General features: G+C 39.3%; 1 protein-coding gene across 6 annotated transcripts in view; it reads left to right on the forward strand.

Annotated features, from left to right (window-relative positions):
* Positions 1 to 14,973, forward strand: part of LOC126457029 (Ig-like and fibronectin type-III domain-containing protein 1) — a 1,179,953-nt gene that overhangs the window by 1,089,175 nt on the left and 75,805 nt on the right. For all 6 annotated transcript variants that reach the window (XM_050093007.1, XM_050093006.1, XM_050093012.1 and 3 more), the window contains 2 exons: positions 10,925 to 11,148; positions 12,873 to 13,079. In XM_050093007.1, coding sequence (XP_049948964.1) covers positions 10,925 to 11,148; positions 12,873 to 13,079 — 431 coding nt within the window. The remainder of the gene's footprint in view (positions 1 to 10,924; positions 11,149 to 12,872; positions 13,080 to 14,973) is intronic.

Consider the following 14,973-nt stretch of genomic DNA (forward strand, 5'->3'; position numbering starts at 1 on the left):
AAACCTACAGTACACAGCTGCCAAAAGAGGAGCAAGTTTTTTTGCATACTCTATGTAGAATAGTACTGGTATCCCACCAGGTCCAGTTACCTCCCTTCTCTTAAGCGATTTCAGTTGCTTTTCTATCCCATGATCATTTACCTCGATATCAACAATTTTGATACTGGTGCGATGATTTAAAGGAGGCAGTACACTGCTCTTTCTCTGTGAAGCAGTTATGGAAAAAGACGTATAGTGTTTCTGATAGACAGAATTTTGCTTCTGAATTCACTGAACACTTCACATGTGGCTCCCCTTATGCTAATTTTGGCTTCCTTTAATTTTTGTTTGTTAGTAAGGCTTTAGCTCTATATAAATTTGCATTGGAGCTTTCTTTGCTTTCATAGCAGCTTTCAAATATGGCTGTCGAACCAGGGTAGGCCTTTTCCACCCCTCACGACTCCACTCAGCACATACCTGTCTGAAGTGTAGTGTACAATGCACTTGAACATTGTCCAGTGATGCTCAACATTGTCAGTGGTAGGATGAAGTTTTCATGCTGACCACTCAAGTAATTTGTTTCTTGTCACTCTCACCATGCACAGACATTTCCAACCTTTCTTTGTTTGCCTATTTAAAGCTGTATTCAGTGATGCTGTAATGGTCTTATGATCGTTGATTGCTTGTTTACACTAACTGCATCCAAAAGTTTGGGTCTTTTTGTTACTTGCAGATCTAAGATAATACCTTCTCAAAATACTCTTCAGATAAGACATTTACAACAATTTCACATGATTCCATGTCCCTACTACACACCCCAATCACTTGTCTCCCAGTCCGTAGTTGGTATTGTTAAGTGACATTGGATTGTTGCCCGCATTGGTGGAAAGTGAAATGAGACATCAAGATGATAGGAAATGTGTTCAATTAATTTCTTTATTCTCGCCCTTGGTCAAAGTACATCAGGAACAGCTTGGTGGAGGCATTGAGGTGCCTCTCCTGTGAAACAATAGACGTCCACCCTTGCTGACAGTGCAAAGAGTGGGGCCAAGTGTGGCATCAGTCAAATGACACTGTCAGTGAACTCTCCAGCTGCAACTGTGATCACAACATGGTGGCACAGCTGACAACAGTCGTCAACTTCCTCCAGTGAGTGGGCAGCTCTCTCATGACTCAGGGAAGGCTCTCCTGTCTGGTGGTTGAACAGCGGACCCTGCATTGCTTTCCAGGATGTCACCCTGGGTATTACACACTCTTGGTGTAGGCTGTGATACTGAGATGAGAATGTCTTAGTACACAATAGGCTTCAGACTATGTTTTGTTTAGGCACATACTCTAAACACTCCCACAGTGAGAAGTGAAGAAAGGCATCCCTCATTCCACTAGCATACTGCAGTGTCAGATGTTGCTATACCGTGCCAAGTCGGCCGTATTTTGCTTTCAGTTTATAACACTCTCCCCCGTCTGCGGCTGGCTCTGTTGCAACTCACTTCCGCTCTGGTGTATTTTGCACTGACTACGCTCGACACACTACATTGCCCTATTTTTTATCAAGACCCAGTCCCTCGGGTCAACCAAACTAGATTATCCTTTACTCTTAAGTTCCTCATGGTCAGCCCCTCTGTCCCTGCTTCACCTCTTAAGAATTATTCTGCACCTGGTTTCCTTAACCCTATCACTTGATCTTACACATTTCCATAGGACCCCTTGCCCTGCTGCTTAACTCAAACACCATGGAACTTAATTCATTACTAGGTTTCTTGCACATTAACTTCTAACTTCTGTTCCAAACTTGCAAGCTAAAATGAATCAACTATTCTTAATACTACCCACGTGTGTTCAGCTTCCTTCTGCTGCTTTTATACTTTGGGTATCCAATCCCTTGAAATGTGAATCACAGCTGGGTCCAAGCTTAGTTTTGTGCTTCTTCTTCTACAGACCAAAATGAGAACTATGCTCAGCAGAATAAGTGCCAATATAGTGGTTGGTATGACAATAGTGAATGTAGCCTCTTTCTGGTACTGATTTTCCTGATATGAATTTACATCCCACAATAAGGTTTCCAGGGAGATTCGTCCCTCCTGCTGGTTCAGAAGTGTGTTCTTGCCCCCAGAGTCTTATTTAAGCTGGTTAGATCTGCAGTAGATAGCATATCCATGGGTTCCTCCAGCCAGTACAAACCAGGCTGTGAAATATTCAGTTGAGTTATCCTTGAAATGATGGTGTGCAGATGGAAAGTAGGCCCCACTATCACACACACTGTTCCATTTAATAACAAAGCACTCCCGTTAAGTTCTAGTCTCTTTGCTGATGTAAGCTTCGTCTGCTCGAAACAATCAGCCACTACTATCATTTTGTCAAAGGCAGAGTACAACCAATGCACCTCAACCTGCTAAAAGTACAATTCTGGCATGATTACTTCTTTATTGCATTCTCTTACCTACTTTTGTTCCATTAGCAATTTCACTGTGCAGGAATCCTGCCCCTCAGGAAGGCTGTCATTTCCCCTCAGTGGCATTTTTGTAACTTTGCTTCCTCCATTTCTACATATCTTTCCTTATCTTTTACAATTAATAACAGTCACTTCATTTTTGCTCCTACAAATTTCTTCAGTATTGCCCACTTCACAGGAGATGCATGATCTATGTAGCACTTGTAATGTGCTTAATTCCCTTCTACAGGTTTAGAAACAGAAATGCAAACTTTCAATCCATCATTTCTCACTGGTACTGGGGTTACCTTGGAATAAAAAGGTAAGGTTTTGTGCTCATGTTCTAAAAGCAACCACAATTCTGGCAGTAGTTCCTTGTGCACTTCCTTAGACCCCATGCCACTCTGGTAACAGCATATTTATCCCTAGCTGACCTCTTACAGCATGTTGCATAGGCTCCTATAGTTCTATTACCTTCCTTCATGCTTACCAAATGCTATCTTCTATGGACTGCAACCATTTTGCCATTATTACTTCCTTGTCTAAGACTGCCACTTCAGTTTGTAGTTCCCTGATATTCTGATTAAGTGCCTCTTCTGCAGCTCTGGCACACTGCATTACTTCTCCAGTCAGTTGTCATAGTAGTTGTGCGTGTTATTCGATATGTCCTTCTCTAAATTCCACCTACGGGCAGGAATACCTATTACTTTCCTCCCCCTTCAAATTCATTGCTGCTCTGCGGCTGCTTGTGCTAATTACACAAAATCTATACCTAACCTACAAAAAAAGATATTAAATGACTATCTCCAAGGCCTTAATCCGTACAGGTTCCTTGTTACCATTTCCTTCACATCTTCTGATACCTTCCTTCTCTTCTCACTCTCCCTTTCTGGTCCACGTCTCCTATCCATGGAATAACTTTTAGACTCACTTGAAAAGGTTTCAGCTGCCCTACATGCACAATTATCATTCTCATCTGCAATTAAAACTTGACAATTATTGGCAATGTAGTCTCTACCGCTTGGTAAGGCCCCTGATGCTTTGCGAGAAACTCCTTTAAACTTTCCCTTCAGCATGTACAACCCTGTACTGACCAACCCTATACTGTGACATTCTAGCTGTGCAGCTCACTGCTTCTTCCTGTTTCTCCAGTGTGGGAGTATTTGCCCTCCATACTCTATTCCAAATTTCCCTAATCACTCTGGCAAATTCCTTAACAGACTCCAGACTTCCCTTTCAACACGTCGAATGCTGATGGCATTTTACGACCACATACTGCTTCATATGACTTTGAGTTATAGATAGATATGATTTACTTCTAATAGACAGCCCAGCTGGTGTGATGTGAGTCAACATAGTATCCAAACATATTCCTGATTCTCCTATGCACTCTTTCAATTCTTCCATTGGCTTGTGGATGGTGAGGACTCATCCTTAACTTCCTCACATTCAATAGCGTACACAATTCCTTGAACAGATCTGATATGAAGTTCATTCCCTACTCTGTTATTATTGTTTCAGGCACTCCAAGCCTCAATATTATTCCTTAGCTTCGCTGGTATCACTACCTGCAGTCCCAGATTGGATTCTCTGCTTAGCAACCCATTCTGCATAAAAAAACTGTGACTGCCTAAAATACTGCTTACATTCATCATCCGCTCTTTGTGCAGCTTGCTGTTCCTTATGCTTATTACCCCCAATATGTAATACTGCTACTTTTCTAAATTTGGAAATTTGTGGTAAGATTTTATGGGACAAAACTGCTCAGGTCATCAGTCCCTAAGCTTACAAACTACTTAATCAAACTAACTTACACTAAGGAAACACACACACCCATGCCCGAGAGAGGACTTGAACCTCTGATTGGGGGGGAGCCGCATGGACCATGAAAAGGCGCCTCAGACTGTGCAGCCACTCATCCCGGCCTACTTTTCTACTTAAGCCATTTGCATTTTTGTGCTTCTTCCCAGGTTTATTTGAAATCAAATTCAGTTAGTCTTACTGTCCATCATGTTAACCTACTGGAAGGATCGTTTAACCCCAACAACAATTTTAATGCCACATGATCTATTACTATTCTAAATTTCTTACTGTACAGATAACATTTGATATAGGTTATTCCATAAATAAGGCTTAACATCTCTTTCTCCTTCATGGAATAACTTCTTCCTGCAGAATTTAGTTGCCTTGTTGCATAAGCTACCAGATATTCTATGCCTTCTACCTCTTGTGACAACACACAGCCAGGTGCATGGTGGGTCCCATTGCTTACATTTCATAAGATCACTACTGGTGACCAAAACATGTACCCCTGTTTCCTATAATATCCTGCAACCCTTTTTTCCTACTATTCCTCTTATCCCACAATCTTACTATTCTTTGTATTGCACAGTCCATCTCTGCATAGGATTTCACAGCATCCAGTCTTACCAAGAAGAATTGTAGGTGGGCCTGGGTTACCCATTGGCAATTATCACCTTTATTCTGCCCTTGTCCCCTACTTCTCAAACTATTACTTCCTCTTACTTTATTCACAGCACCCTGAGGCTGGTGTCACTGCCTCCTAATACTCTCTGTTCATCTACATCTGACACATCTTATGTTAGCTGCAAACACTGTTCTTTTACCCTAAATTAGTCAACAAATAGATCTCCTCACACTCTATAGCTAATTGTGCTGCAGTGCACAAATCCATCGGATCCCACAGCACAAATCTAGGCATTTCCCCATGAAACTCTCTTAAAAAAAGCATTGAGCACCATCTGCTCAGCATCTTGAAAAATAATTTCATTGACTGCAGCATCCTGTCCTACAAGGTACATACATTAATTTTCCTCATCCTATCTCCAAATTGTTCCACAGTTTCTGTATTTTTCTTAGTTATTACCCCTAATTGTTCCACATAGTTTCTGCCACTATTTCATTACATGTATCTCAGAATCAACCCTTGTTTAAATTCTTTGAATGTTGTGACTCCCTTAAGAGCTTCTGCATACCCTAGATTAGTTTTACCTTCCCTTGTTAGTCTCAATTTTGCAACACTCAATAATCCCTTTTGAGCCAACCTTCCATATGAGCCAGATTTCCAAGGTCTCCTGCAAAGGCCTGCACGTCCTTGGTTGCCTTACCAGAAAAAAAAGAGCTATTAAACTTGCAACTGACAAATCTACACCCCGTTGCAATGATCGCGATTCTACTTACCAACACAGTTCTGTATTATCTCCTGTAACTTGTGCTACCTTTTTTTTTAACAATATGCTTTCTACTTCCGGTTCTGACACACCTTGCATCTTTGGATCTGTCTAAGCTTTGTCAATGATAACACTCATTTTGAGGACTAATGCAACGTGAAGTGGGCGTGTAGTCTGAGGTGCCATGTCACGGAGAGTGCAGCCTGTCCTGCTGTAAGTTCACGTCCTCCCTCACACATGGGCGTGTGTGTTGTTCTTAGCATAATTTAGTTTAAGTAGTGCGTAAGTCTATGGACTGATGACCACAGCAGTTTGGCCCCTTAGGAATTCGCACACATTTGAACATTTGAGAAATAACATTCACTAGACAATTATTATATCTGACCATGAGTCATCTTGACTCCCGGCATTGCCTAGCCATATGCCCCCAACGATTACATGTATAACATTTTACTGGAACCACTTTCGTACATGGTGCTGAGTGACCCTCAAGGTTACACTGTGCACATCTAACAGGCACTAACCAGTCAGGACTTCCAGTATCTCTAAAACTAGACAAATCCACTGGTTCTCTATATGCAATAAAATCTACTTTACAGAATACACCACTGTCAAACTTCTTCTCCATGATCAAAATACAATAAATTTCTGTTTTGGCTCTCTGTGCCATAGGCTGTAGGTTCAGACATTGATCTAAGAAGAACGTCAATGTTCTGACACTTGGATTTTCATCCACAGAGAGTGAAAGGAGACACCAGGATGACAGTAGACTTGTTCAATTAATTTGTTTATTCTGGCCCTCAGCCATAGTACATCAGGAACAGCTTAGTGGAGGCATCGAGTTGCCTCTCACGTGAAACAATAGACATCAAGCATGCTGACAGTACAAAGAGGGGGGCCAAGTGGGGCATCACTCAAATATCACAGCCAGTGAAATCTCCAGCTGCAATCATGATCACAGTGTGGTGGCACAGCTGACAATGCCCATAAACTTCTTCTGTTGAGCAGGTGGCTCCCTTGTGACTCAGGGCAGACTGCCCTTGTGTTCCGGGATGTCACTCTGGGTGTCACATGTTCTTGGCGTAGGCTGTGATATTGAGATGAGAATATCTTAGTACACGAATGGCTGAGTACTTATATGCTCCAGAGTATGTTTGTTTAGGACTTAAGGCACATACTCTAAACATCTCCATGGAAAGAATTCTCTCCTTCTGCTAGCATATTGCAGGGTTGGCTGTGGCTATCCCACACCCAGCTGGCTCTGCTTCTGCCAGTTGGCCATATTTTGCTTTGCAGTGCGTAACACTCTCACCCACCTGTGGCTGGCTCTGTTGCATTTCACTTCCGCTCTAGCACATTTTTTGATTGAATACAGTCAATACACTACATTATGTTGAGGTCTCCATCTAGTATTAGAACATCATGAAATGTACATGAAATATTCTCCAAGTTTCCCCTCAAATGTTCCACCACTACTTTTCCTGAGGCAGGTGTCTGTAAAAGTATCCAATAACCACATCTATAAAAGTATCCGATAACCATGTCTGATCATCCAAATTAGTTTGCATTCTGAAACTGTACTAATTTCACTAGATATTATTGCATTTCTTCAGTTATACAAAGAGAATAATTTTGTATATCTCCTGCACAGATGTCTTCTGCAATAACGATTAACTCTTCCTTTGTTCAGTTAATTTTTAAAAATCAGTGGCCATTAATTTCATAATAATATACTTCCTCATACTGACTGCATGCTGTAATAGCCTTAAAAACATGAAACTACTGACATATTATTTTTCTGTGGTTGCACTTAACCTGTAAAGCAAAGGATATAACTGTGCTCTTCTCATCAACTATAACAGTACAAAAACAGTGTGAACTAATGAGGGAATGAATGGCAAGACTGAAAAATGACAGGCATAAACAGATAGGTAGATATGCTGGTAGATAGATGGATATACTATTGTTTCATAAACTCATACTGAGGAGATGCTTGGGGATATGGAGCTCACCACAAAAACAAAAAATAAATGTTCATAAAAAAAAAAAAAAAATCTAATATTCCTTCCATGGATCCTAAGTGACACATAATTTGTGGAAGGGGAATAAATAAAAAGTCTGAAACATATTTTTGTTTTAAAGTTCACACTGAACTTTTCACAAACTCATAAATGTATATACACTTTAACCCTTAGAACAATTTCACTACTTACACAGACTATGTTATTGCAGTGTAGACGCGTAGAAGTAAGAATTTTATACAAGACTCATGTCACTGATATTTTTAACATATGTATCAACAGGTTGTACAGAAATACACTGAGGTGACAAAAATCATTAGATACTTCCTAATATCATGTTGGACCTCTTTTTTTCTGGCATAATGCAGTATCTTGACATGCCATGTGCTCAATATGGCTTTGGAAGTCCCCTGCACAAATATTGAGCCACACTGCCTCTATAACCATCCATAACAGCAAAAGCGTTGCCAGTGCTGGATTTTATGCATGAACTGACTTCTCAATTATGTCCCGTAATAACTGATGGGATTAACGTCGGGCGATCTGGGTGGCCAAATCATTCACTCAAATAATCCAGAATGTTATTCACACCAATCATGAACAACTGTGGCCCAGTGACATGGTGCATTGTAATCCATAAATATTCCATCATTGTTTGGGAACATGAACTCATGAATGGCTACAAATGATCTCCAAGTAGCCAAACATAACCATTTCCAATCAATGATTTGTTCATACCACGCAAACACGGCCCATACCATTATAGAGGCACCACAATAAGCCTACACAGTGCTTTATTGACAACGTGGGTTCAGGCTTCATGGGGTCTGCACTGCACCCAAACCGTACTATCAGCTCTTAGTAACTGGAATCACGACTCATCTGACCAGGCCAGTCATCTAGGGTCCAACCAATATGGTCACTACGGATGATGTCATGCTGTTAGCAAAGGCACTCGCATAGGTCATCTGCTGCCATGGCCCATTAACAAAACATTTTGCAACACTGTCCTCACAGATATGTTCATTGTACATCCCACATTGATTTCCACCATTATTTCACACAGTGGTGCTTGTCTGTTAACACTGACAACTCTATACGAACAGCACTTAAGCAGCAGTTAGACAGATTTGATCTATTTTGCAGAAGTTTCTGTAGTATCATGTTATTCCAATTTTCTTAAAATGGTATTACCATTTACACATTCAAACACATTTGATAGATCATGGAATATACTGGTAGTGTGAGACTTATTGTAAAATGAATTAATTACATTATCACTGTATGTGTAAATAGTCTTCTCAACGAAAACCCTTTAAAAATCCAAATCCTGAATCTCATAACATATTATTTTTAGTCAGATGGTTAAGAAGGTGCTTGTAAAGAGTCTTTCCTAAAATTGTCATGGATGATGGCAAAAGTGAAATGTTACAACCATTTATGACAGGAACTTAACAATTAATTCACTGTGATGCAATGATGTCTCATCATGACATGCTTAATTTTCTTCTCAGTAAGCATCTGGTAGTACACACAAGTGAAAGGTCAAAAATTAAAAAAATAAAAATTAAAAAAATAGAAAAATTCCTATATGTTTGTCAACAGGATGGATGAGGCTGAACTTTGAGATAAATATGTGCTGAATCATTTAATAATAACTCACATTTAAATTTATTCCATTTGAATCCATCTTCAGTGCATCTTCCTTAAAAATAAATTGCACAGCCAGTAAAAGATCTCATTTCAGTGAGTAGTGAAGCCATAGATTCACAATGAGATGGTTGTGTTTTTCCAGCTTTTCATTATACAATGATAGTGACTTCAGATTATCTAAATAAACTTAATCTTACATTGCCACTAAAATCCTGTTACATAGGTGATTTTTAAATGTGGAGTAGAGCTGTCAGTAATTAAAACTGCAGTGCTGATCATTGTCAGAAGTCCTATGCAGTCAGCATCATTTGAGGAAACACAGAAATTTGTTCTGTTAAGAAAATCACAATCCACTATTGAACTTTATAGAGTTCCCTTCTAAGTTAATTTTATTTCTTTTTTTCCCACCAGAGCACACATTTCACTTTCATTGGGCATATTCTGCACACTGAGCAAACTAATGATCAAGACACGTCCATGCTATATTTACACACACACTATGTGATCAAAAGTATCTGGACACCTGGCTGAAAATGGCTTACAAGTTCATGGCACCCTCCATTGGTAATGCTGAAATTCAATATGGTGTTGGCCCACCATTAGCCCTGATGACAGCTTCCATCCTCGCAGGTGCTAGAGGGTTTCTTGGGGGATTGCAGCCCATTCTTCACAGAATGCTGCACAGCTATCGATGTTGGTCGGTGAGCCTGGGACAAAGTCGGCATTCCAAATCTTCCCAAAAGTTTTCTATAGGATTCAGGTCAGGACTTTGTGTAGGCCAGTCCATTACAGGGATGTTATTGTCATGTAACCACTCTGCCACAGGCCGTGCTTGACCGTGTTGAAAGATGCAGTCACCATCCCTGAATTACTCTTCAACAGTGGGAAGCAAGAAGGGGCTTAATACATCAATGTAGGCCTGTACTGTGATAGTTTGCAAGCCCCGTCCTTGAAAAACACGATCGCGTCATAACACCACCGCCTCTGAATTTTACTGGTGGCACTACACACCTTGGCAGATAATGTTCACCAGGCATTCGCCATACCCATACCCTGCCATCAGCTTGCCACATTGTGTACTGTAATTCATCACTCCACACAATGTTTATCCACTGTTCAGTCATTCAATGTTTACACTCTTTACACCAAGCGATGACCTTCTTCGACTGTCAGTGGTCTCTGGCAGTCAACAGACGAGGTCGGCCTGTACGCTTTTGTGCTGTACGTGTCCCTTCATGTTTCTACTTGACTACCACATCAGAAACAGTGGTCCTAGGGATGCTTAGGAGTGTGGAAATCTCCCATACAGATGTATGATGCAAGTGACCCCAATCACCTGACCATGTGTGAAGTCCGTGAGTTCTGCGGAGCACCCCATTCTGCTCTCTCATGATGTCTAATGACTACTAAGGTCACTGATATGGAGTACCTGGCAGTAGGTGGCAGCACAATGCACCTAATATGAAAAATGTATGTTTTTGGGGGGTGTCTGGATACTTTCGATCACACAGTACACACCACTTGTGTGATATAGTACTTGATCATGTTTACTAACTCAAGTAAAATTTACTGTACTTTTTGACTAGAGCAAATTCAATTACCTATAAAACTTACTTAATAATATTTGATACTGTACTACCTGTTTCCAGGTGCCAGGGACTTACAACAGCACCATCATCACTGGGTTGACACCATTTACAATGTACGAAATTAATGTGATTGCACGAAACATCCATGGACAGAGCTTACCATCATACACAATTAGAACTTTGACACTAACATCTGGCAAGCTTAAGCAGACCACTGTTGCAGAATCACCTCAGTTGCCTGACATCAAAAGCTGCTGTATCAAGAAGGGTGTTTCACATGCAACGTAAGTCTTGGATTCATGTCCTGTTGTACTGAAAATGAATGTACAGTATTTGTTTAAGTGAGAATGAGCTATTTTCAGTCTTGGCATTAAGTTTACAACAAGCTAATTCTTGTCACAAGTAATTATTTTTTTCTGTTTTCACCTTAAGAGAAATAGAAATCAATACTACTGTTGTGTTCATTGCACTGATTTTAATTTGTAATATTGATGTACAAAGTAAGCTCTGTGATAATGATTGGGCCTATACCTGATGTCACTTAAGTACATACATACAGACATTCATTAACATATCTTGCTCTACAAATCCCATCTCAGTTTATTGTGCAACCCACATTTAAGTTATTTACATATAAGACATCTGCAGGAGATCACTCAGCTGTACAGTCATGCCCTAGTAAAATTATAGTAGATGAGTGTCATGTCACCATCCGTCAATGAATCTTGAGCTTGTACAGTGTTCTGCAATGCTATTTGCTATATCTTCAGTGATACAAATTTTACACAGACCAAATCTTTTCTGGTTCATGTTAGTCAAGGCTATTACCTGAGTCAGCCTGAGCATTCTTTTTAGCTAGTATTCAATTCTCATTTAAAAAAGAAAGGAACTTAGGCTGGTTATTCATTTCATATTATTTATGAATTTTCCTCACCAGTTGCAATGCAATGCTTTTAATTTGTAACTGGATCAGAAAATCCCATAAATAATGCACTTTCAACAGTTGTGGCCCTGCCTCACATCACATAAATGAATATAATGATTCTCCATTTATTTCTGAACCAAAGGTTACCGGAACCTGAAGATTTTTAATTTTAAAACCTAAACAACAGGAATTCTGTATTGCAAAATATACTATATGCGACTTCCCATTTAGTAAAGATTAAGATACCTGAAATCCACATTGTAGGATGTAGGGTTTACAACCAGTAAGTATGTCAGAGCAAGACAGATTTAATTACTAGAACTACACCACAGCTGAAAACAGTGGTTGACAATGGTAATGAAGACAAATTTACATTGTATATCTTTAGAGATCAAGATTATTGGTGAAAAGGAATCCTGTGTTTTCTTATGTGCATATGAAAAAAACATTGTCTGCTAGATATGACCAAACTGAAATTGCAATTCAACCTCTCTCAATGCAGTTAGTTGTTATCATTATTCTTTCCATTGTTTTCATTCAATTCAAGATGCTCCACTGTCATTTTGTCACCATATCAACATGACAGCTGAGGTCAGTCACATTCTGGAAATATGCTTCAGGGTAATTGATTTGCTAACCTGTCTCTGAACATCATTGGGATACAAATTTGTAATAAAGATATACAGGAAGATCATTCATTTATTGATTCATCAAGTTTTGTAGATTCCACTAAGAAGGAGAATGTTCTGGCATATGGATTGAGTTGACGTGTTCAGTAACAAAAGATAAGCAACTCGCAGAAACTTAATGTGTACAATAAACTGTCATTATAATGCTTAATACTATTTGTCCATACAAATTTGCTGGAGGACTGATTAGGATGATCATTCAGCTGTAAATTATGGTAAAACATAGAGAATGTAACATTCTTGTTTTATGGTAAGTTATAAAAAACAGAACCATTCACAAAGCTACAAAGACTCATTGCTTCCACTTGTTTTGTATATTTTTGTAAAAACAGAGATTGCATTCAGCATTAAGAAAATATATATCTATGATAGGAAATATTATCATTTGTTACAGGTGTGTTAATAAACTGTGTGACCCTACTTTGTCAGAAATTGCTGAGGTCACAGATTTAATGATATGTGCTCCATGGGCAACAGACACATTTCGATGTTTGACAAACGGGATTGACCATACAGCATGTTGTCGGGCCAGAGGCCTTCCTGTTCACTGTCAAGAACTTTGTTCAGGCAACATCACTCAACTGGACTTCAGCTACTTCAAGTAAGTTTATGATCTTGAATTTCATGCTGATGGTGCATGGTATACCTTCAATACATTTCTCAGGATTTTATAATTACATTATTGAACAACCCACTGATTTCATTGTATCCGTAACTGAAATCTTTGCAACATCAATATTTTGTTACTGATATATAGAGAACAGCATACATACTGTTATAATTAGACACAGAAGCATAAATGTTGATGTACTTTGAATGATTGTTACCAACAAAAAAAACTGTTCAATTTTGCAATTAAATTTGTATTTTAGTAATTATAACGTAATTGCCAATTTTCAGCACACACTCTCCTACATGTCTTCTGATTTTCAAATGAGTGTAGGGAGAACTAATCTGCTTACCATTGCTCCAAAGTTGGTATGCTCATTATGTGAAATGTACAATTCTTTTTACAGAGAATGTAGATATGTATTGTTTCTGTGATAATGATAGAAACTTTTTGGAGTTTATCCCTTATGTAGAGAACACATCAGTCAAAACTGGAAGAATCCTCTGGAAATACAATGAGATTAAAAAAGAAAGGACAGAGTTCAATTCTCTATTACGATCTATAAAAGATAGAAACACATTGTGCACATCACTGGATGGAGAAAGGTTCAAAGTTTGGCACAAATGCACTGTTGTTAGTTTGTAACAACATGGTTACTACACCACAAGATAAATCATTTTGTGTATTGGAAATTGTGCAAAGTCAGTCCATTGTCAAGTGTTACACGCATACTGCCATCGAATCAGCAGGAACCCACCTCTGCAGTAAGCAGATTCATGACTGGCATAAACAATTCTTGGAAGTTGGTTGCATATGAAAAGGAAAGAGTACCTGTTTATCACGCATGTCTGATGAAAATATCAAGCATATCTGAGATGCATTCACATGGAGTCCTCAGAAGTCCACAAGATGGGTAGACCAGGAACTTCAGCTTCCTCAAACAACAGTATGGCATGTTCTGAATTGAAGTCTTCATATAAAGCCTTACAAGTTGCAGTTACTGCAGCAATTGCATCCCAGCAACCATAACAGAAAAAAAGAATTTTGCCTTTCAGCTCTCCAGGATATGGTGGAGGACACTTTTTCTGAACACTCATCTTTCCTGATGCATTGACGTTGTCATCTATCGGAAAGGTAAACTGCCAGAATGTAAAAATTTGGGGACCACAAAACCCTGATGGTGTTGTCGAACATGAAAGAGACTCACAGAGATTAAATGTGTTTTGTGTCATCTAAGTTCACACAAAATGTATGGACCTTTCTTTTTTTGCAGAGGAAACTGTGACAGGAATGTCATACCTAGACATGCTGCAACATTGGTTGTTTCCTCTTCTTCAGAAAGGTTCAAATAATTTCATTTTTATGCATGATGGCACCCCACATTTTCTTAACAACATCCCACAAGATTGAATTGCAAGAAGTGGACAAGAAGATGTCGTTCATTGCTTTTGGCCTCCCAGGTCACCAGACCGCACACCTTACAATTTTTTTTTCCGTTTTTTTCTGAGAGGTCCCAACTATGCTTCAAGATCTGAGAAACTGATAAACAGAGAACTGCTGATTAGTGTGTAGAATGAAATGTGCTACCATTTCAATGTTCCTTGAGCAACACACCATGCTCAAGCTGATTGTGTAGTACAGTGTCCGTGTGAACATAAAACTTTGAAAATTCTTCCATCCAGTGACATGCACAATGTGTTTCTGTCATTCATGGTTTCTCTGTAATAAACAACTGAAATGCTCTCTTTCATTTGGAATTGCCTATAATTATCAAGCTTGTGTTCCAACCTTCATGAAAGACAAAGCCTTGTTGCATCTGTTAAGGATGAGTTAGGACTCTAGAAACTTTGAGTCTATTGCTTCCTGTGTCAGTGTGGAAAAATGT

This window comes from Schistocerca serialis, chromosome 2 (genome assembly GCF_023864345.2).
Source record: "Schistocerca serialis cubense isolate TAMUIC-IGC-003099 chromosome 2, iqSchSeri2.2, whole genome shotgun sequence".
Taxonomy (NCBI): domain Eukaryota; kingdom Metazoa; phylum Arthropoda; class Insecta; order Orthoptera; family Acrididae; genus Schistocerca; species Schistocerca serialis.